Raw genomic sequence first — 22,301 nt, forward strand, 5'->3', positions numbered from 1 at the left:
ACACACCGAGAGATCTTGAGCCAAACAGCCTGACCCTCATCCTCATTATCCCCCAAGGTGGCTCCCCCAAGGTGGCAACTCCACCAGTGGTGGGCCCGCCACCACAGCCAGTGTTCCTATAAAGCCGAAAGCTCAGCAGGTGACCCGAGGAACTGCTGAGTCACTCAGGAGCTGGTCCCAATCCTGCACACACTCCCCACAGATGTTAACCCAAGGCTGCAGCCCCACAGGGGAAGCAGGCAACAGCAGAAGGAGCCCACAACACTCACCTGGTCTCTCAACCCAGGCAGCACTGGGTGGGAAGCAGATGGACTCTCCCTCTCCTCTGCTAGGCTTGTGAATGAGATGTAGATATGTGGTTGTGTGCAGTGGTGGACTGGGTCTAAAAATATTGGTTGCCAGGAGACAAAGGGGGCCCACCCACAACTATAAGGCTATCATTTACTTTTTATAAGAAATAAAATTTTCAAAAATACATAAGTGGAAAGAAGGTACAATTAAAATTTTTGCAAAATAAATGTATATTTTTTAGTAATTACGGTGTACGTATATTGTACATATTACTGGCAGTATACAGTACAGAGTGTTATAATTGAATTTTTAAAATTTTAAATAAATGGTGGATATTTTTAAATAGTTTGCTTGTACTGAACATTTTACATATTAACAGGTAGTTCAAAAACACATTTCATGCAGTCCACTATATTAAGAGCAATCGAGTTTGAGTTCGAGTGAGTTCACTAGATGATTGTGCGAATCTGTCAATAATTGCTTCTGCATCCAATTCATCTAACAATTCCTTTTCAATGGATAGCAACATGAATGATTCCAAGTTCTCCTCAGACATTGAATTTCTTAGCCTTGTCTTTATTATCTTTAGCTTTGAAAATGTCCTCTCACTGGACTTGAGTAATTGATAGTGTGCAGATGACTTTATAAAGTTCATAAAGGTTATCATATGCCTTGTAATGAAGTCTGTTGGATGCCAGAATTTTTAGTACACATGTTGGGCAAGTGCTACAAATTTTACACTTGTTGCAACTGGAATCCATATTTATGTTTTGAATTATTATTATAGCAAGGGTAAATTTTATAGTTAATCTTTCATGAAGAGAGGTGTGCGGGAAGTCCATTTTCATTTATTCTGTTCGTTATGAATGATAATAATATTATTGTTAAAATCAATAAAAATTGAATTTGGGGGGGGGGAGGAATCCATATTCTCGCCATCATGAAGCAATAGCTTTAATACATCAAAGTTCAAAGCAAAAGAAAACAATTCCAATATTACTTCATCTTTGCTGATTTGTGGAGACAGCTTAATAATACCTTCCAATGCTTCATCTTCAAGGCCCTTCTCTACAATAGTTTTAAACTTTGCTGGGTCCAAGCATGATAAATCTTTATACAACTTTTTGTGTTGTACAAAGCGTGAATCTAGTGACTGGACAATGTGGTCCATTATTAGGTTAAACACATTTACTCAAAAATCAGCTAGAGAATCTCAGGAATTTCCTTCATCGTCGATAAGCTCATCTGCCATTCTTTTCTTCTTCCTCTGCCTCTTAACTGGCAATGCTGTTTCCAAAGAGTCAATTCTCTGACAGCCAGAGAAGGGGCAAGTCTGGAAGAGATACATCAGGCAAGTTCTGGAGGGAAAGAGGGAGTTCTGAGAAATCCCTGCTTGGGTGCAGTCGTATTCTGCTCTGATCTACTGAGAACAATTTTAACAATCACAGTAATTTTAACACTCCACAGTAAATGATAGCTTATAGTTGTGGGTGGGCCCCCTTTGTCTCCACAGTATATTAGGGCCACAGTAGATAAAAAAATATTAATTAAACACATAGCTTTTATAATACACATAAAACACAGCAAGCACGAGGTGAAGAGCTGACAAAGCACACTCAAACTGAGGAGGCCGACACAATGAAAAATATTTGTTCTCTGTGCAATGTGGGCATGGGCAATAGCTCGCAGGCCGAGGGTGTAGGGGCTAAACAGTGACTTGCAGAGGATCTGCTTGAGAGCCAGCTGCATGGTGTCGCTCAGTGGCATCAGGCCCATGATGGCTAGCGGGGTGGCGGCTGCAGTGGCAGCAACTGCCACAGGAGGCGGCAGAGGTGCGCGGGGGCCACAGCGGGCATGCTGCCGGAGGCTCACCAGCACCCGCTGCCCTCCGCCAGGCGCCCCCGGCTGGCTGGGCGTAATATTCTTAAATATAAAGTATCCTCGAAAAATGATTTTATTTAATTTTTTTTATTAAAATAGTAATACGACGTAAATTTTAGTTGCATACAGTAATAATATTGGAACTTCTATTATATTTTCAAACTACTAAAAGGTCATAAACATTTTTAACATATTGTCTAATGTTTAAGGGGGCCCACTTCATCAGGGGCCCACCTGCCATCGGGCAAGCTGACACCCTGGCCAGTCCGCCACTGGTTGTGTGTTGTCGCTAGTGTTATAGAGTCTTCTAATCTCCTGATAATTGCTTGTATATTTTGCCTAGGAATTGAATAAATCAGGTTGCAGACTCCCTTGCTGGAAACATATGAGAAGATTCCACAGGAAGAATAGAGGTTGATGGACATAACACTACTGGAAACTTGAGCTCAGGGCCCAGATCTCTCTCCTCCAGATCTAACAATACTGGTATTTATTTTTATTTATTTGAAACATTTGATATACTGCCCGCTCCAAAGACTCTGGGCGGTGTACAAAAACATGCAAAACAAGGCATTAAAATTACATTCTAAATAAAACTAAAGTAAATAACGGGGGGGGGGATAGATAAACTACAGGGTAAAAGCCTGGCGAAAAAGAAAAGAAAAGAGGTATTATCTGCTCCAATCTCTATTTTAAACTATGGTTGCTTCTTTTCACACACCTACTGAGAGGGAGTCTACAAATACCAGTGGAGAGAGCGTTTGATTTGGATTTGAGAGGCTAGGCTCAAATCCCAGCTAAGCCTAGAGCCTTCTTTCCAGATATGGAAATAACACATTACACTGGTGTGGGGTGGGGGCAGGGGGAGGTATGGTCAATGTTGTATCAGAAAGGTCTCAGAAAGGTGCAGGTCTCCACACACAACTAGTGGACAGCCTTTGACAATTCTACTATCTCTTATCTAAGCATCAGTCTACTGAAAAACATTATTTCCAAATCCCCACCCCTCTACACACACACACACACACACACACACACACACACACACACACAATGGAATGGAATAAATTATAAGGTTTAGTTTTTAAATACAAATATATATTTTAACTATAGAGATTTATTCCAGAAAGTATAGTAATGAGCTGGTTCAGGTGATACTTTGTCTGCTGGCCAAAGTACGTAGTAAGGATGTGTATGTGCTGTGAGCACATGTGTACTTGTCCCCTCCCCTTCCTTTCACGTGGGATGGTTCATCCGAACAGCTCTTCTACATGCTACAAATACTAGTTTAAACCATGCAATAAGAAAAGACACCCTGGTATGTTGGGAAGGGGAACAGACAAGTGCACTCATGGTGTGTGCACATCCTTATTGCATGTGCTGAGGTTGACAGATGAAGTATAAACTGAACTGGCCCTCAGTCAGTTGTAAGAAAAGCAACGGAATACTGTAACACCTTGAAATCTATCAAATGTATTGTTCTCTTGCAGGCTAAAGTCTTGTTTGTGAGATACATATATAGTGATCTAGAATCATGGTAGGTATATATAAATGAGTGCAAATCAAAAACAAAATATTTGAGTGGCTAAAAGGCAAACATGATAAGGAATATCATTAGGTTCAAGGTGCAGATGAAATCTAGATTCATTCAGAATAAGCAGTATTATGCCACTGCATTAAATATAGGTAAAGGTAAAGTGTGCCATCAAATTAAATGATTGAGAACTCAGTAAAGGACAAGTTAAGCAAGAAATCAATTAGTAGCAACCCTTTGTGCTAAAAATAACCAATATTTGACTTATTACCAAATCCTGAAACTAGGTTAGTTTTCTTTTAAATTAGAAATTAAAAGTCCAATCCAATGAACCATATTAGCAAATAGGTATTTAGGATTAGGACAAATCTGTAACACACCATTATTTCTTGTTCTGTTTATTATTTTACCACTTGTGAAGTTTTTTTTTTAAATGGTCAAAACATGCACTGGGCTGCTGCAGTTCTAAAATCCCTTAAAACAACGGTAAGCAACTTGCTCATCATCTGCATATTACTATTATATATGTAGGCTTAATTAGACTTTAAGGAAAGCATATGGCAGCTTCCAATCTGTGCCTCCCCCTCACATCACCCTAACAATGAGGGCTCTGCAAGAAGACCTCTGGACAGCCTGGCCAAAAAGAAAAACAGCAGAGAGCAGAACATAGCCCCTTAAGGATTTTGTTAGATTTACTGGACCGCTTCTCTCTGTTAAGCCATTAACAGTATGGAATACAGTGCCAGGAAATGTATAGATTTCAGAATAGCAGAGAAGATGTAGAGGCAACAGTGGCTCAAACACTGGCCTTCAATGTGAAGAACTCTGATACAAATTCCTGTGTGGTAGTAAAATTCACTGAATGGCAAATTACTATTCCAGTCTTTCTTACCTCACAGAGCTGTTACAAGCCTACTGATGCCCCCATCATGGCTTCCTTATTTTGACTGGAAAAGATTAAACAGTCCTAAAATCAGGAGGTCAAACCAGTAAAAACCTGGATTCAGTTCTGGTTCAGGTTCATCAGTATTTTTCAACCAGTTTTGAACCAGTTTAGATCAGCTCATGCAGAATGACAAACTGTCTTGCTTGCAGTATAATTCTATGAATGTAATAGAATTATATCTATTTAACTTGAGAAAAATGGCTGATATCCTCACTAATGGTGCATGCATTCAGCAAAAAATCCCACCCATGTGTGTACTGCTAGCAGCCCTACTTACAAAACACAGATGGAGGGGTGATTTTTGCTGATCCCCCTCCGCTAGAAGCACCCCATGCAACCCAGTAGTAAGTCCCCGAGGGTCATGTGCAGTGTCCTCTCTAATTTTTTTTCCATCTATGTGCGGAATTAGATTTGTTCTGGGTGGCATTATCAAGGCAGTATGTGCGCACATGCATTCAGGGTGGGGCCTTCCTGATTCAACCTGAGCAGTATCTAAAATTAACTGAGTGGAAATCAAAAAATGTGTGAATGCGTGCACATGCGCACACCTTAGAGGGATCACTGGTCACGTGACCTACTTCCAGGTCACATGGAGGGGGAAACAGCAAAACTCACCCTTCTACACCTGTATAAACACTTGGCAAGAGAAATTGCTAACAGTGCGCACACAGGTTTTTTTCACTGCATATGCACACCGTTAGTAAGGATGTCAGTGGCTGTTAATTCTTGTAGGACTGTTTATTTTTAAAGGGTTTTATAAACACAATGTCTAAAAGCATAAAAGGAAAATAAAACATTAACTAAAAGCAGAGTACTTGATTACTGAACCACTTAAGCCTCATTCAGACAATTTTAAAGCAGGGTGGTGTTCTCGAATGCACCATCCAACATGGGAATAAAAGTCCTGCCTTGCTGGCAAGCCTATCATTCTCCTTACTCCACCTCCTGCCCCATTCATGCTTGCAGCCTTTGTCTGAAGTGGCAAAAGCTGTAAAGTCTTTGGATCACGAAAGCACCCACCATCACATTTAGAGCTTTTGCTACTTCAGGTAAAGGAAGGGAATGATGGACTCACCAATGGGGAGGGACTTCCGTTCCCTTTTTGGATGGTGTACTCAAGTACAGCATCCTATTTTAAAAACATATGAATGAGGCTTTTGTCTGAACCAGTTACTACTTTTTGTTTCTTCAGGGTTCAGTTCCAGTTCAGGTTTAAGGCAACCAATAGTTGCTAGGACACATTCAACAGGGAAAGACCCTCCATACCCTGCTAGTGAGTATGCAATGGCACTTGACTGGCCCTTCTCTCCAACATCCACTGAAAATATGTTCTCTAAGAACTGATTTATTTTTTAATTTATACCCATAATTTATACCCATAATTTCTCCATTCCCTTCCCTATGCCCTGCCCCTCTCCCCAACCCAGAAAATGTTTCTCCCCCACCTCCCTCATGCAGGCAGACTTCAGGCTTTGAGAGGGGACTTTGTGCACACAGTTTGAATGAACTCTTGGGGGAGGGAAGGAGGGTGTCTATGCCCATGATAGGTCCCAGACAGCCACAGCTGCTTGGAAAACTACACAATTACTCCAGGCCATCTTTTTTCCAAAACAGCTCCTTCCCCCACTGTACCGCAATCTACCTTTACCATTGAGACTGTAGCAACCTGCTTAAAGATGTGGGACTTGGACAAGTGGGCAGTTTAGAGGATATAACATACAGCTGCCACTGCCCAGTGAACAACCACCCACAGCTGGCAACTCTTGCAAGTCTAGCTTGCTCCAAAATTCTTATTTAGCCTATTTTTACCGCACCCCTCCCCCAAGGAGCTCAGGGCAACATATTCGGGGTTATCTCATTTTATCCTCCTAACAACACTGAGAGGTAGTTTAAGCCCAGTAGTTTAAGCCCAGTGACTTCCCCAAGACCACTCCGTGACTTCATGGCTGTAGGGCATTGTATCAGCCCTTGTTAAAGTGGCTCTGAACAGCTTCCCTTACCAGCCTGGCATTTGTCCTGAATTCAACACCAGACCAGATTCTTCTTCAACTATGCAGCAAAGTGCAGAAACTTTGGGGATAAGACACTGTTTAAAGGAAGGCACCATGGAGCAATATCCAGACTAAATTAGGCATGACTAAGTTTCATTGAAATTAATGGAACATAAGTTAATTATAACTAGCTTGCCTCATTTATTTCAATGGTGCTCATTAATAACTAACAGTCTGAATCCTGCCGATGGTGTGCCATTGTTGCTTACATGCCAGTACGCCACCTTATGTTAAGGATTTTGTCTTCATTATGGCAGCCTTTGTGACAGATGTAATTATGTAAAGCCCTTATGACATAGCCTCTCTTCTTGCATTTTTCTAAAAGATTACTGAGCTTGGAGAGGTCAGAGTTATCAACATTAAAAAGCCTGAATACGAAGTATCTCGACACACTGCTGAGATCCCATTTCCTTGTGTTCTTATTTTGTCCACACCCCTTCTTATCAGAAAGCCTTCACAAACCTTTTAAAATATGATTTTAAGTCCATAACATATCAAGATTAGCAGAGGGCATGACTTTTCCGCACTAAAATAAACCTTAATTGTTTTTGAAACATTATGTAAAATAATACAAAGGAGTGCTGAACAAGCTATTCTAATTGTTTGACAGATATCAAAGTAAGATTATAACTAAGCCACAGACTTTGGCATCTTCTGGCTTCCTCTCCTGAAGAATGATAGGCAGAGGAGGAAGAGGTGGTAGAGGGTCCTCCTGTGAGCGCCTAAAGATGGGGTTCTGCTTTCTCCAGCACCTGTCTCCTGTGGTGGGGAGAGGCAGGTGGGAAAGGGGGTTGATGAAACATATCCTGTTGAGGATTCAATAGGATGGTTCACTTCTTCAGCCATCTCCTGTGCAGGACATGGACTGGGAAGGAGCCTAGCACTCTGGTATGCTTCAGAAAATTCTGCAGTTAGTATTTTACAAAGTTTAGATTCCTAGCTGAGGAATTTCTGAATGGATACAATAATTATGCAAGCTAGATACTCTATTAAAGAAAAGCCCAGAACAAAGGAGTCAGTATAAAATTAATGTGTCTTGCTTTGTGCCCTGAAGGTCATTAGACTCTAGCTCTGATGCCCTGCCAAGTAAAGTGAATTCCAGAGGTAGGGGGCCTTAATAGAGAAAGCTCTTGACACAATTCAGGCTATGTTCTGCATATGTTCAGTCAGGAGCAAGAGCCTCTCAGCTGAATTCAAAATTGTGTCAGGGCAAATCTTTCTATCAGTAAGTGTTGCAGCCTTTCCCCAATTAAAATCTAGCATTTTTATTTTAAGGGATAATCAGTTACTAAATCAGACCCATTTAAATTAATGAGTGATATTACTGAATCAGTTGTAAATCTACATAAAATATAAGCACAATTGCAGGGATCCAGATAGCTCCTTTAGCTGTGCCCAAGGCCTTGGGCATGTCCAGTGGAATTTTCTCCTCCCTTTGAAATGGAAAATGTCACACCATATCCCAAACTTGGTCTGTATCTCCCCACGCCCGCCAGGTCAAAAGCGCTTTATTCTGTGGCATGGGGAGATTGCTGTTTGAAGAAACACAACTCCAGAGTTCTTTCCAGTGCACAGAACTAGTCATGCAGTTCTTAGGATCCATATCAAGAAACATATATACTAAAGCCCACACTATAATTATGGCATTCAAATATTTTATATAAATATGGAAGGCTCAGTTTAAAAACATGTTTTAAGCTGAGCCTTAAACAGTTTAAAACATGCACACATACAAACTGGGGATCCAAATGTGACAAGCCAAGGTACAAAATGCCATATTCTTAATGGAAATGAAGAACCATGTTTACCACATCATTGATTGATTAGGTGCATATATGGCTAAGGACGTACGTGGCAAGCCCAGCCCACACAATGCATTACCAATCGGAGGTAACAGAGCAGAAGCACAGTGGTGATTGGGCAGTGGGGGTTCCATATGGAGATAGATGTGCTTGATTGTAGGAGAGAAAATAATCTCTATAGATAGAAGGATAGTGGGCAGGGGTCTGTGAAGAAAGGGTTTGTGAGGGAATTAAGAGCACTTTCAGGAGGAGACTGACACTGTGCGAATAAGATGAGGAAACAAGTTGAACAAGATCTGTTAACTCAGAGAGAGAGAGAGAGAGAGAGAGAGAGAGAGAAGAGGGGAAGGGAGGGGAAGGGGAAGAAAGACAGAGAGGAAGAGCAAGCAGCAAGGAAGGGCCTAGTCAACCACAGCTGCTGTTTGGGGCTATTGAGGCCATTGGCAGAGGGAGGCAGGCAGGTGAGGGGCAGATTTGGGCCTGAGGGGAACAAGCAGCCATGGAGGTGGCTGCAGTGAGGAGGGGCTCAATCAACCGCCGCTGCTGCTGCTCCTGCAGGGAGGAGCAGAAGCAAGGTGAGGGTGGGGAAGTCTCTGGGGTTAGGGTGCTACAGCTTGGCCAATCGGCACTGGCAACACCACAGCCCCGAACAAGAGGGGTGAGGGGGATGGAAGTAACAGGATGGAAGTTGGGGGGTACAGGAGCACGGCTCAGGTGAAGAGTCGCTGAGGTGAGGGGGCTGTGGCAGTGGGTGGGGGAGCAATTAAGTACTAGCACACAGACTATCTGTGTGGGTTAAGCTAGTAGCCTAAGAATGAGACAGGCCACTTAGTATCAATCCATGATCAAGGGTAGATATTCTTTATGGACTGAGCGTACACAGAGCAAACAGTGTTAATGTTTGATCTATGACCTGTGAGAAGGCCCTTTCCCATACTCATTACTGCAATGGATGGTTAAAGACAGTTTCTTATGCAGGGAGTCCTGGTTCAAGCTCTGAATCACCTGAGGTTATCAAGCAGGCGTGCAAACATAAAGTCAGCGAGCTGATTCAAGCTCCCGAAGGGAATTCCAAGTTTCTATTGTTTGCAATCCTTTCTCATCCCTTTGTGACAACATCTAATGCATGTGTCACTATGTTTACATTGCTTCTTCTTCCTCAGAATTCAAAAGCTGTGTGTGTGGAATTAGTCCAGTGTTTAGTCTGTTGCAGTCAGCTGGCCACACTGCATGGCCCAATTGCATTAAATATGAATTGCTGGGAAAGTGAAAGCCTTATCTGTTGTTGCCAGTGACCCTAGTGAGGAAACTAGTGAGGGAGAGGAGAGATGCAGAGGGAAGCAGACAGATAAGTAGACTCCAGGTAGAAAAGGGGGGAAGTGAGTGGTATGGGGTGAAAAGAGACCTGTGGCCAGAGAGAAGGGGGAATAATTAAATAGAAACTAGGGTACAAAGAAAGTGTGCTAGAGACACACAGAGATAAATGGGGTGGGTGCAGAAAAAATTGTCAGGTGAGATAACAAAAAAATTGATGGGAAAGCAGAGACCATGTACTGGGGGTGGGGGGATAGTGTGCTATGGCGTTCAGAATAGGAGGAAGAGTTTAAAAAAGCCACTATGGACCAGATAAAATGGATTTAAAATGTTGGCTGACATCCACACTAACACTGTGCTGGTTCAACAGTGCTGACATGTACACTAATCCTGTCTGTTGCATGAAGCGGGAGAGGGAATTCTCATCAATCTCCCCTTCCCTCTGAAGTCCATTGTTCCTCCTAAAATATGTCCCTCAGAGCTGCAGGACTCTCAGGGACATATTTTCAGGAAGCACAGTGGGCTGTGGAGGGAAAGAGAAATTGGTGAAAATTGTCCCAATTCCAGGACAGCATTAGTCTGTATGTCAGCATTGTTGCACCAGCACAGTGCTCATGTGGTTGTCAGCCACTGAGCTAAAACTGTAACAAAATATCTTCCCTCTATACAGAGAAGCAGCTCCAGAGTTAATAACAATGTAAAAGTGGTCCTTCGAGTGATTTGAGTTGTGCGGAATCACATAAGCACATACTAAGGTCTCACATGATCATCTGGGGATAATCTGGGGGAGGGAAGAATCTCTACCCTGATTCCCACAGGCAAGCAGAGCCTCTGTTTGGCTCTGGAAACTCACCACTCATATAAATGCAGTAGCCATGGGCTCCATTTTTGGAAAAGAGAGCTGAGTTATCCAGAATTGAGGGTAATAGCCCAGAATGCACTGCATTCACAGTACAGAAACAACCCTCAGTGCACCAGCAGCTCTCCTCTGACTGGTCCCTCTAGTCACAGAACCTTCTGACAAACATAGCTGCCGGCTACCAGGGACTGCTTAAAACAGGGATTTTAACACACAACTGGCAGACCAAGGTAGGGCAGCTGCTATTTTAGTCCTACCTTGGTAAATATCAAGGTAAAGAAGTCTGACTACCTACATTTGAACAGGCTGGGTAGGTAGGAGTCTGATGGGCTCTCACATGAAGAAGAGCTGAGTTTACTATCTCCTACTTTCTACTTCTTGGTCATGTGAAAGACCTTTCTACCTTTTTATTCTTGCTCATTCATGTAAATACCCAATGCTGATGTGCATTTATAACTGAGTACACATTACAGTCTGTCCACCTCTAGTCCCAGCTATCTTATACAGAGTTAAATATGCCTAAGCTGGTTGAAACCAATATGCTTAGGAATGCCTAACACTATATAAGACCGGGCTGCAAACTGCTTGAATGAAATGATATTTACTAATCTGAGTTCATTTGGGCTAGTTGCACAGTAGATATTGAGTCACATTCAAAGATTCTTCTTGCTCCCTTTTTAAACATGATAAAGATCATATTGTTTAACTCAGTCAACCCAACACCTAAGTGACCCATTTTAAGAAGTCTTTAAATACATTGGCACAGCTTTATGTTATGCCTACATTGTCCCTGCTAGAGAGCTTTGGTACACCACCTCCTTTGGAAAGGAAAGATAGAAGGCAAAACAATATTGTAGCATGAGAGAGTAGTTCACATAGTAACTTGACCTACTTCACATTCTCTCTGTGAGCTGTTCTTTGTATTGTAATACTGGAGGCTAACACAAATTACTCCCTTCCTTTCCACTATCCTATTTTTCTTTTTTTAATGTCAAATGTGGATAGTTGCATTTTGGAAGTCTTGTTGAGAAGGGGCACAAGTCCCCCCCACTTTTGATTTTAACTGTAGAATTTTTTAACCCACCATTGATTTTAACTGTAGAATTTGACTTTTTAAAGTGATCAGTGGAGAAATACAACTGTAATGTATATTAATATTGCCATAGGAAACACTCTCTTCTGTTTTGATAATTAAAAAAACTAATATATGGCATATTATAGGGCCTTTTGAGCATACCTGCTGGATCAGGCCCAAGGCCCATCTAGTTCAGCATCCTGTTTCACACAGTGGTGCACCAGATGCCACTGGAAGCCTACAGGCAGGAGTTGAGGGCATGCCCTTTCTCCTGCTGTTACTCCCCTGCAACTGGAACTCAGAGGCATCCTGCCTTTGATGGTGGAGGTGGCCTTTAGCCCCCAACTAGAAGTATTATCTATTAATGTGTTATTTTATCTCTAAAGTAGATTCCAGGTCGAAATATCTGATTTTGAAATAGTGGCAGTTTGAAAACTAAACAAAACACTAAAACCCATCTTGCTCTGTTCCTCCACTACACCATACACTCTTTCTCACTGTTCAACATGTCCTTTCCCCCACTTTTCCTAACGAAAAGATTTTTCTTTCTTTTCTTTAGCAAAGAGAGAATAAAAAACAACCTCAAATACTGAAAAGAGTCATTCTGAATGTGTGTTTTAACACTAAAACAGACACATATTCTTTTTATTTTTATTTATTTATTTTATTTTTACATTTATATCCCGCTCTTCCTCCAAGGAGCCCAGAGCGGTGTGCTACATACTTGAGTTTCTCCTCACAACAACCCTGTGAAGTAGGTTAGGCTGAGAGAGAAGTGACTGGCCCAGAGTCACTCAGCTAGTATCATGGCTGAATGGGGATTTGAACTTGGGTCTCCCCAGTCCTAGTTCCTCACTTTAACCACTATACCACACTGGCTTTAAGATTCTGGGGGGGAAATCTATTTCCTAGGTTCTCTCCTTTAAATGTTCAGGGGCATTGCAGAGGGCAGGGGCAAGGTTCCCAACATGGCTTACAGGCTCACTATTGGATAGGCAGAAAAGAGCAATGTTATCAACACAGGTCAAAGACAGACACTGTGGATACAGCAGTGAATAAAGAGATGAAACAGAAATATTTGAATGAGAAAAGGGCCTCAACTTTAACAACTATTAAACAGGATTTGCAACAAACATCTCCTGTCTAACAAACTTGCAGTTAAGTTATACCCTGTGTAGAGGATCACAGAGATATAGGGGCTATTCTTACGATCACAAAAATCGGGCTAGGAAAATCCTAACCCGATTTTTGTGATTGTAAGAACCACGGGGCTCGCAGCCGAGCCCGGTGGTTCTGGAGCGGCTAACCCGCTCCTGCCCCTTAGCCTGGGTTAGCGGGGTGAGCACATTGTCTGAGAAAAGACACAAACAAAACTGCTCTCCTGGCCAGCTGCTCTGTAGTGGTTGGGCAAGAGCATTATGAGGATGTTTTTAAACAAAGGGATTTGTGCCTTTGGTGTGCATGCAAACCCTCAGTTTATTAAAGCAACAGTCAGTTGGACAGAAATAAGCACATGTGCTCTGTACCTGTGAACTATTTTAGCATGCCTTCCCTCCCCACTTTTTAATCTCAAGTGCACAAAAGAAAAACAGATGAATAATTCTTTTGCAAGTTGTAGTGGATTAACACCTTTGTCTTAGAGCAAGCCCTTGTGAGGGGAAGAAAAATGCTGAATCATTTCCTCTATGCTTTCTGAGCAAGGCTTTTCCTTAAACTTTCCTGTACTTCTGGTAGTTTCAAAAAAATGGCTGCCACCACCATCCCTCTTTATCTCGGAGTTTTGACCCTCCCTGGGCTTGGAGTGGAAATCCCAGAGAAACTCTCCTTTTGCTATGGAAAAAATACTCAAAAATCCTCCATTTTCAAGCCTACACGTGGTGAGAAAACTGGTAGATTGCCGAACATCTGAGACATGTTAATACCAGAGAAATCCCCTTGCAGCCCCCCCTTTTCCTGAGTCAAAATCCCAGACTGGTAAAATGTAAAGGGGGGGGGAGGAAAAAACCTTTATTCAAATACTACAGACGGCTTCAGTTAGAGGCTCTCTCAGCTTTTAGTTACAGGTAAATATAATCAGTGGTTACAAGAATACTTCAAAAAGCACCTCAGTTGCAAGGAACATGGGTGTAGGAAAAGTACCTTTAAAAGCTTAGAGAGTCTTTTGCAATGCCCTGGCTGGATGAGTGAAGGCTAGCGTTTCTTAGCTTAGTTACTTTACAGGTATACAATCCTAGAACAGTTTCAGGGATATGCAAAGGACGCAAAAGAAGACAAAAGTCTAACGCCAAGTCTAACTAAATGAATTTTTCCCTAGACTACTTCCCGAAGCCAAAAACCCTGGCTTCCTTTTCTTCTTGAACTCACCAAACCATGGTAGAGGATTCATGTTTTCTTCCCTCCTGGCTTCCCCAGACTTGCAGAGAAATTTTCCTGCAGTCAGACCTCATGGCCACATTTCCCTTGCTCTTCCAGGCAGCTCTGTCTAACAAAGAAACCAGTCTTCCTCTACAATGGCTCTCTAGGTCCCACCAACCTGTTATGCTGGTTGGCTGATTCCTGGAGCCTGTCAGTCAGGACAGGGTTCACTTCCAGTTAACTCTTTAGTGGGGAGGGCTGGCTGGTCACTACACATGTGTATCCTTACTTATATAAACATTATCTCTCTCTTAATCCGATTAATTGGTATCCAGTATTCTATTATATAGGCCAGTTTTTAATCTATATACATGCAAACTAATACGTGCTGAAACAATTTAGGAAGAATTGTAAGAATAAGTGCTGATCTGGAGTCTTCACTAACATTGGTTTTATTAAGATGTGAAGAAAAATGGTAACACAAACTAATGAAATTACTCCGTCTGAATATATTAAATCAGTATAGGCAAGAGAAAATGAAAATGTCCTGAAGATACTGAGTACATGAGAAAGAAATTGCAAAATGAGATTCCACTGTGATATGATAATCATTAATATATCCAGAGAAAAGTCATTCCAAAGAAAAATATTCAGCAGATAGCAGAAATAATGCTACTCGAGGGATAATGATAAACTGCACAACACAAACAAGCTTCACATCTCATGTGATGCCAAAAAGCAATTGCGATTTTCCCAACTCAAATATGAATATAGAGAAAACTTTCACTATATAGCAGTAGGCAGGTTAAACCTGGAACAACAACAATTATTATTATTATTATTACATTTATATCCCACTCTTCCTCCAAGGAGCCCAGAGCGGTGTACTACATACTTGAGTTTCTCTTTCACAACAACCCTGTGAAGTAGGTTAGGCTGAGAGAGAAGTGACTGGCCCAGAGTCACCCAGCTAGTTTCATGGCTGAATGAGGATTTGAACTCGAGCACTCTAACCACTACACCACACTGGCTCTGTGCACTCCAGGGTAATTCTGGTTCTGGTTTGTGCCATCGAGTCGGTGTCACCTCTTGATGACCACAGCCATGTAGTCTTCTTGGTAGAAGACAGGAGGGGTTTACCATTGCCACCTCCTGTGCAGTATGAGATAATGCCTTTCAGCACCTTCCTATATCGCTGCTGCCCGATACTGTCAAATGTGAAATTGCCGACCTCCTTGCTAAAATATTTAACTTATCCCTGAAATCGGGCTCTGTACCAGAGGACTGGAGAGTAGCAAATGTAACACCGATTTTCAAAAAGGGATCCAGGGCCGATCCGGGAAATTACAGGCCGGTTAGCCTAACGTCCGTTCCAGGCAAATTGATGGAAAGCATCCTCAAGGATAAAATTGTAAAGCACCTAGAACAGGCCCTGCTGGGAGGAAACCAGCATGGCTTCCACAAAGGTAAATCTTGCCTCACCAACCTTTTGGACTTCTTTGAGAGTGTCAACGAGTGTGTGGAACAAGGTGATCCAGTTGACATAGTCTACCTGGACTTCCAAAAAGCTTTTGACAAAGTTCCTCATCAAAGACTCCTGAGGAAACTTAGCAGTCATGGGCAGAGGCGTAACTAGGGAAAACGGCACCTGGGGCAAGCACTGAAATTGCACCACCCCCCTGCCGCCCCCCCAACATACATGGCCGCTTTCTCGCCATCCTCCCTCAAGTTTCTGTCGATCATCTTACTCCTTTCCACCGCTGCCTTGTCCTCTGCGCTCAGGGTGCAGCCTATCCTGGGGGCTTTTGATGATGGATGGAGTTTGTTTTTTTAATATCAGAACTGTAGAGAGGAGGACTGTGCTTATCGTTTCCTCAAAATATTTCACTACAGTTGTTAAAAGAGTGTGTGTATGGGGACTGGGGGGAGGATAACCCACCCCACCAAAAAGGAGGGAAGCGTGTGTATGCGTTAAAAATGCCTAGTTGTCAGCAGTCAAGGGCTTGGGGGGGTGGTAAATATGCCCCTCTCCAGATACACTAAGGCAAGCTAGTCCTCAAAAAGAGATAAGCGCTCGCTCGCCCTGAGCGCTGAAATACAAGATTTGGTTAGAGATTGGTTTCAGTACCATCAGTTAAATGAGATATATAAGAAAGACTTTAACGTTGGATTTGAGGATCAGAGTTCAAATTTTGAGAAGGAATTATGTCAAAATGATGAAAAATTAGTTTCTAAAATGTATAAACTGTTACTTCTGGAGGAGACAAGAGAGGAAGTGGTTAAAACGACTATGATAAAGTGGGCTCAAGATGTGGGGCGTAATATAGAAATGGCAGCCTGGGAAAAGTTATGGAAAAATGATTTAAAATTCACTGCATGTTATGCTATAAAAGAAAACTATTATAAAATGATGTATAGATGGTGTCTGACACCAAAAAAATTGGCATTAATGTATAAAAATGTTTCAAACAAATGTTGGAAGTGTGGACATTCTGAAGGCACCTTTTTTCATATGTGGTGGACCTGTGGGAAGGCTAAAGCCTATTGGGATATGATTTATAATGAATTAAAGAAAATATTTAAAATGACATTTCCTAAGAAGCCAGAATCCTTCCTGCTGGGAATAACACAAGGTGTAATCTCTACAACTAATTTAACATTTTTTATGTATGCTTCTACGGCGGCCAGAATTATATATGCACAGAAATGGAAGAGTAATGAACTGCCTTCAAAAGAAGACTGGCTGATAAAAATTTTGGAATATGCGGAGATGGCAAAACTTACAGCACTAACAAGAGACCAAAACTTGGAATGTTTTAAAGAAGACTGGAAACCTTTCTTGTTGTATCTAAAGAATTACTTTCCTACTATGGACTTTACAGCAGGGTTTGAAATTTAGCAAAAAACTGCAGGTTGGGTAGATTAGCTATGTTTGTAAGGGTTTGAATTTATGTTTTGATGATTCACAAAGAGATGTGTGTGGGAAGTCCACCTTTTTGTGTGTATTTGCAATGAATGACTGTTAAAATTAATAAAAATTGAATTTGGAGGAAAAGAAAAAAGAAGAAAAGAAAGAAAAGAAAGAAAGGAATTGCCCAATAAAATTGTTTAACTCTATTTTCATGTATTTAACTGTAATTTAAGATTGGTTTGAGTTCAATAGATTGGGCAGCTGAGCTAGCCTACAATATAAATCAGGGACAGTAACATATGATCAGTGTTCTTTTAGAAAAGCTCCTTCCTAAAAGCTTTTCATTCAGAAAATCTCCTCTCCTTCCTTGGAATGACTTTTGGATAGGTCCCTGCCAGACCTGTGTCTACACCATCACATGAATGGATAGTTTGGTTGCAACTGCTACCAAGCTTTTGTGAAACCCTGCGCCCTGCCAGCCCATGTGGGGATGTGCACCCTTTCCTGCAGTCCTGAGTGGCAAGTCCACTGTCCCAGGGCCTCTGAAAACCAGGAATCTCCTCTCCCAGGAATCCCTCTGCCAGGAGATCTGCATATGGCACAACACCAGGCTGAGCCCTGGAACTTTGAAAGGGTTTAAAGGTCCATGCTGGACCCCTGTGTCTACACTGTCCATGTAAATGGTTAGGGGTTTTTTGCAGTGTGTGTGTGCACACACTCTGGGAATGGTTTAAAGGGCAGCCCACAGCAGGGATTCCTAAGAAGCCAAATTCTATTCTCACACGAAGGTTGGGAAAGGGGGCCCCAGCCTTTTCCGCTATTGGAGAATTCTTGCTCCCCAGGCTTACTCATGATCAAGGCCAGTCACTGGTCAAAATCCTTCTTCAAAGATACAGCCACCCAACCAGGAGCACACTACGCAGCCATGAGAGTGCCAGGCCATGGGGTGCTCCCACATAACTCATGAGAAGGACCATCAGAGGGGAGGAGAGAGAATTACCAAGCAAATTCAGTCATGATGCCTGATGGCAAAACATCCCCTTCTCCCTTGGACACCTCCCTCATGAGAGTCTGAGGCCATGGAGACTCTAAATAGAGCCATGTGGAGGGAAACTTGGGAAGAGGTACCCTGGAGACTGTCACAAGCTTGTCCATCTGAGGCTTGGTCCAAGGTCACTGTCAGAGAAGCAGGTAGCTCAGGGACCCTCCTGTCTCTGAAACAAAGAACAAAAGAAACAAATCACTTATCAAGTATCAAGTTCACTCTGTCTCCCCCACACATAGGTCACTCACCAGATTCCAAGAGTCCTGAGCACATGGCCCACAACACCACCAAGGGAGATCTCAAGACAAGGTGAAGCAGCCCAATGTCTGGCTCAGGAACCAGGTCTCAAGGGTCCAAACAAGGAGTTGGGAAATCCAAGCAGCCAAAGGCTGGCCTGCAACAAGCCCAAGCAACACATTGCTTTCCAGCAGCTTGGATGTTGTCTGCTGGCTAATTTATGGTGCCTGGCTAATTGCTCTCCTCCCCTAGCCAGCTGTTGGAAATTCAGCATTTATCTTGTCAGTTAAAAAGACACTGACTTTGCCTCATTGGTTGTAGCTGCTGCCGGCATTTGGCACGCCTTCGCTCTTGAGGGGTAAGTGGTTGTTCCTCTTCCAGCTCAGAGTCTGACTTAAAAAAAAACCCCAAAAACCCCCCATCTCTTCTGCTTCCAACAGCCCCTCTGGAGCTGAAGCTTCATCTTGGCCTGTCTTAGCTGCCTCCTGCACCCTGAACTCTCCCCTTCGGGTGTCTCCTCCTCTGCTGGAGGATTGTCAACTTTTCCCTCCTCTTCACTCTCCATGGGCAAGGGCATGGCAGAGACTGCCTTTCTCATCTTTGAGATTTGGTCCAAGCTGTTGTAGAAACACACCCCCTACCAGCCCATCCACCCATGCCAATGTGTGCCTTGCCAGTGCTCTGGAACTGCCACCCCACTGTCCTGGGGTGGCCAGAGAACAGGGGCTCCCCTCTCCCGCAATTTCCCAGCCCACAGATCTGCATATGGCATGACGCCGGACCAGGACCTTGGATTCTGAATAGGTTTTTAAGTTTGTCCAAGTGTGTCTCCCCTCACCCCATACTCTGCACACACCATGGCAAATGGAGCATCTAGATGTCCTTTGGATGCATGAAAGTCTCCACAAGGAATGAGGGTAGGGGAGTTTAGGGGGATCTGTTCTATTTTTTACCATCGAGAGTTGGAGGCCCCACACAAGCGGAGCCCCTTTGGGAGCGTTGGTTCAACTCATGAGCTCGCAGTCTAAGGGTGTGGCACTACCCCAGGTTGGGCACAGTCTTCAATGTTTCAATGTCCCCCCCCCCCTTTAATTAAAGCAGAATTTTTAAAAACAACCCACGCCCAATAATTGATATTTATGTGGGACTATCAGGGTGCATCAGTGCCATCACTGATACTTTCCCCCCCATGGTGATGCTTTTCCCATAGTCTGGCGGTGGAGCTTGCTGGGATCTGCCTCGGAGGCTGAGCAGAAGGGAGGGGCTCCCCTCTCCTGCAACTGGAATTTGACAGGCCATGGTTTGGCAAACATCTGCGACACAATTTGGAGTTACAATTTGAAACCTCAGCTACGTTTACTTCCAGTTTGGCATTATGTGTGAATTTGGCCTAAGGTAAATGAAGTCTACTTTCAATTATACAATTTTTCATTCACTAGATGAGCCGACCCAGAAGCCATTATTAGATTGAAGTTTGTAACAGGATTGACTTTCAGGTGCCTTCCTGTGAATAAGAAGTATAATATCATAAGCCAACTGTGTTGTTCAAGCATTGTGAATTAACTGTACACTGGCCTTGCAGCTTATGAAATCTGTGCCATAAATTGCAATCACAGTTGATGATATTCTAAAGGTGGAATATTTATTGTAATGTTAGAAAGCAACTACGGTCATGGTAACTTCTAAATTATGGGCTAATACAATGAGGATAAAGAACTTCAAAGATACCTAACATAAAATCAGAATATAAGTGGTTAGGTATGTTAAAGATGCACCCGCAGCATACATCCTAGGATAAACGAAGCTGAGTATGAACAAGGATTATAAATTTGTCCATAAACCCACACCAGGGAGGATTTTAATTGACATAAATTATAATTCCAGGCATATACCAAAAGAAAGGGGAGGAAAACCAACCTCTAATAGACAACTCAAACAATGGAAATAAATAATGCTACTCTCAATTTTAAAGCTAAGAACAATTTGGAGGATAGATTTTTATGCATAATTGTTTTTACCAGAAGAGGCTGCTGTGGTTGACCTGTTCTGTGATCTACAAAAAACAAAACACAAAACATTACAAGACTCACCCTTTGAAAGAAGCTTTGTTGAAAAGTGTTGGTTTTGATAAACTGGGGTGTTTTGTTGTTGTAGTAGGAAAAAAAGGTGCAGTGATTATTGGATCACAGAACCCAGCACCCGTTTATTCCCCTTGGAAGAATTACTTTTTACAGCACCCCCAAAAGCAAAAGGCCCCAGATTAACAGACCCAAGTTTGTTCTTTGTAGCCCCCCCAAAAGCAAAGGGGTCCCAGATTCACAAACAGCAGCACCCAATTACTCGGAGGTTGCCTCCTTTTTTGTCCCAGGAAGAACAAGAACACATGGCAAGGAGAACATCAGCTTGATGTGCTACTTGCCATGATGTTCTTGGCCCCATATATTGGCCAGGAAAGGAGCAGCTGCAGGGAGCCTGCTCCTCCTCCTCAACCCGCAAAACAACTCTCCCTCAACTGCTAGTTGCCTCAGGATGACAGCAGCAAAAGGAAGCACCCTCTGGGCCCTACTATCTGGCCGCTTGTGTTGTGTGTACGTGCATGCATATTTGTTTTCAATTATTCTTCCTGCTATACATTGTAAGTAGATCTGAGCACCATTCAGTCAAAAGCCAGGATATACATCCTTTAAGTTAATAAACATAAACATGTTGTTTGATTAACTGCTCTTTGTGGACAAAGCAGCATACAAAAATTAAAAATAAATAAATAAATAAATAAATAAAATAACAAATTTAAGTGCAAAAAGCACCCAGACACCACCACCGTTGAACTTTTTATATAGCAAAAAAAGTGCAAAGGGATTACAGGGTCACAGACCCCAACAACCCATATTGTTTGTTTGATGAACTGCTTTTGTAGCCCGTAGGCCCCCCCCCCCCCAAATCAGAGACCACAGATTCAGGCCCCCAGTTTGTTCTCTTTGCTAAAGTATTTTTGTAGCCCACCAAAAAGCAGAGGTGCAAGATTCAGACCACAGCACCCCACTTTGTCCCCTTGCCTTTTTACTGCCCAAAGGAAAGTGTAGAGACCCCATATTCACAGACTCCGGCTTATTCCCTTGATGAACTGCTTTTGAAGCCCATCAAAAAGCAGAAGAGCCCAAACCCTAGCACTACACTTAGTGCCCTGTGATGAATTGCTTTCGTAGCGCCATACGAGATTTTTTTTTTTTTTTTTTAGGAAAGAGACTCGCTCCATAACCATTGCCAAACACCAGCCCGCGCACCGGCTATATTTGGCACAGCGCACGTGGTTGGTTCCTGGTTGCATGATCATCTCGCACTCGCGAGACATCCGGGCTCTGAGCGGATTCTTTTCCTCCTCCTCCTGACCCCCTCCTCTCCCAGTCGCGTCACGGCAGCGCGGGAAGGAGACGCAGGAACTGCGCTGTTGCCTCTCTGGGTGGGAGGAGGTGGAGGGAGGAGGAGGAGCGAGCTGTCGCCGGCCGGGAAGAGCCCGGGTGAGTCCCCCTTTAATTCCCCCCAAGTCGCGTCACGGCAGCGCGGGAAAGAAACGGGGGACCGCGCTAATGAAAGGGACGACGGGGGCTGGGGGGAAGGGAGAGAAACCAGGGGAGGAGCAAGCAACACAACAGCCGGCGGCTACTGGCGGCCCGGAAGACCGGACGCTGCCGCGCTGGGCATCGCCGCTCTCCCACAGACCTTTCTTTCTCTCCCTCTCTCCCCTTGTCGCCTCGCCTTAATTCCAGATGCGGGGGGGCGGCGAAGGCGAAGGCGAAGTCCTTCATAGTTCTGATTCAGGGCCATGAATAACTTGAAGAACAGCTCCCATCTGTAAAGATATATGGTGACCTAGAACATTATGCTCTGTCAGCAGGCTCCATCCGTGTCTTGGGTACTCTGGAATACTGCTACTGTGTGTATGGTTCAGCACGTGTAGGCATCTGCGAAGTCACAGGCTTGATGCTTAGTGCAGCGGATT

General features: G+C 43.2%; 2 protein-coding genes across 13 annotated transcripts in view; one reads left to right on the forward strand and one right to left on the reverse strand.

Moving 5' to 3' along the window:
- Window positions 1–21,621, reverse strand: part of COL9A1 (collagen type IX alpha 1 chain) — a 205,032-nt gene extending 183,411 nt beyond the window's left edge. For 6 of the 8 annotated variants that reach the window (XR_008314079.1, XR_008314080.1, XM_053286751.1 and 3 more), the window contains exons 1-3: window positions 21,358–21,621; window positions 20,320–20,354; window positions 18,020–18,233 (exon numbers count right to left, since the gene is read on the reverse strand). Coding sequence is in view for 6 of the 8 variants with exons in the window: in XM_053286751.1 (XP_053142726.1) it covers window positions 18,020–18,174 (155 nt within the window). In the remaining 2 variants the exon portion in view is untranslated. Of the gene's footprint in view, window positions 1–18,019; window positions 18,234–18,312; window positions 18,459–20,319; window positions 21,221–21,357 lie in introns of those variants that run through there. The other 2 variants (XM_053286750.1, XM_053286749.1) reach the window with 2 other exon arrangements.
- FAM135A (family with sequence similarity 135 member A) overlaps window positions 19,536–22,301 on the forward strand; it is a 98,520-nt gene continuing 95,754 nt past the window's right edge. For 4 of the 5 annotated variants that reach the window (XR_008314078.1, XM_053286737.1, XM_053286740.1 and 1 more), the window contains exon 1: window positions 21,699–21,819. The gene's annotated coding sequence lies outside the window, so the exon portion shown is untranslated. Of the gene's footprint in view, window positions 19,697–21,698; window positions 21,820–22,301 lie in introns of those variants that run through there. The other variant, XM_053286739.1, reaches the window with a different exon arrangement.

Source organism: Hemicordylus capensis, chromosome 1 (genome assembly GCF_027244095.1).
Source record: "Hemicordylus capensis ecotype Gifberg chromosome 1, rHemCap1.1.pri, whole genome shotgun sequence".
Classification (NCBI taxonomy): Eukaryota; Metazoa; Chordata; class Lepidosauria; order Squamata; family Cordylidae; genus Hemicordylus; species Hemicordylus capensis.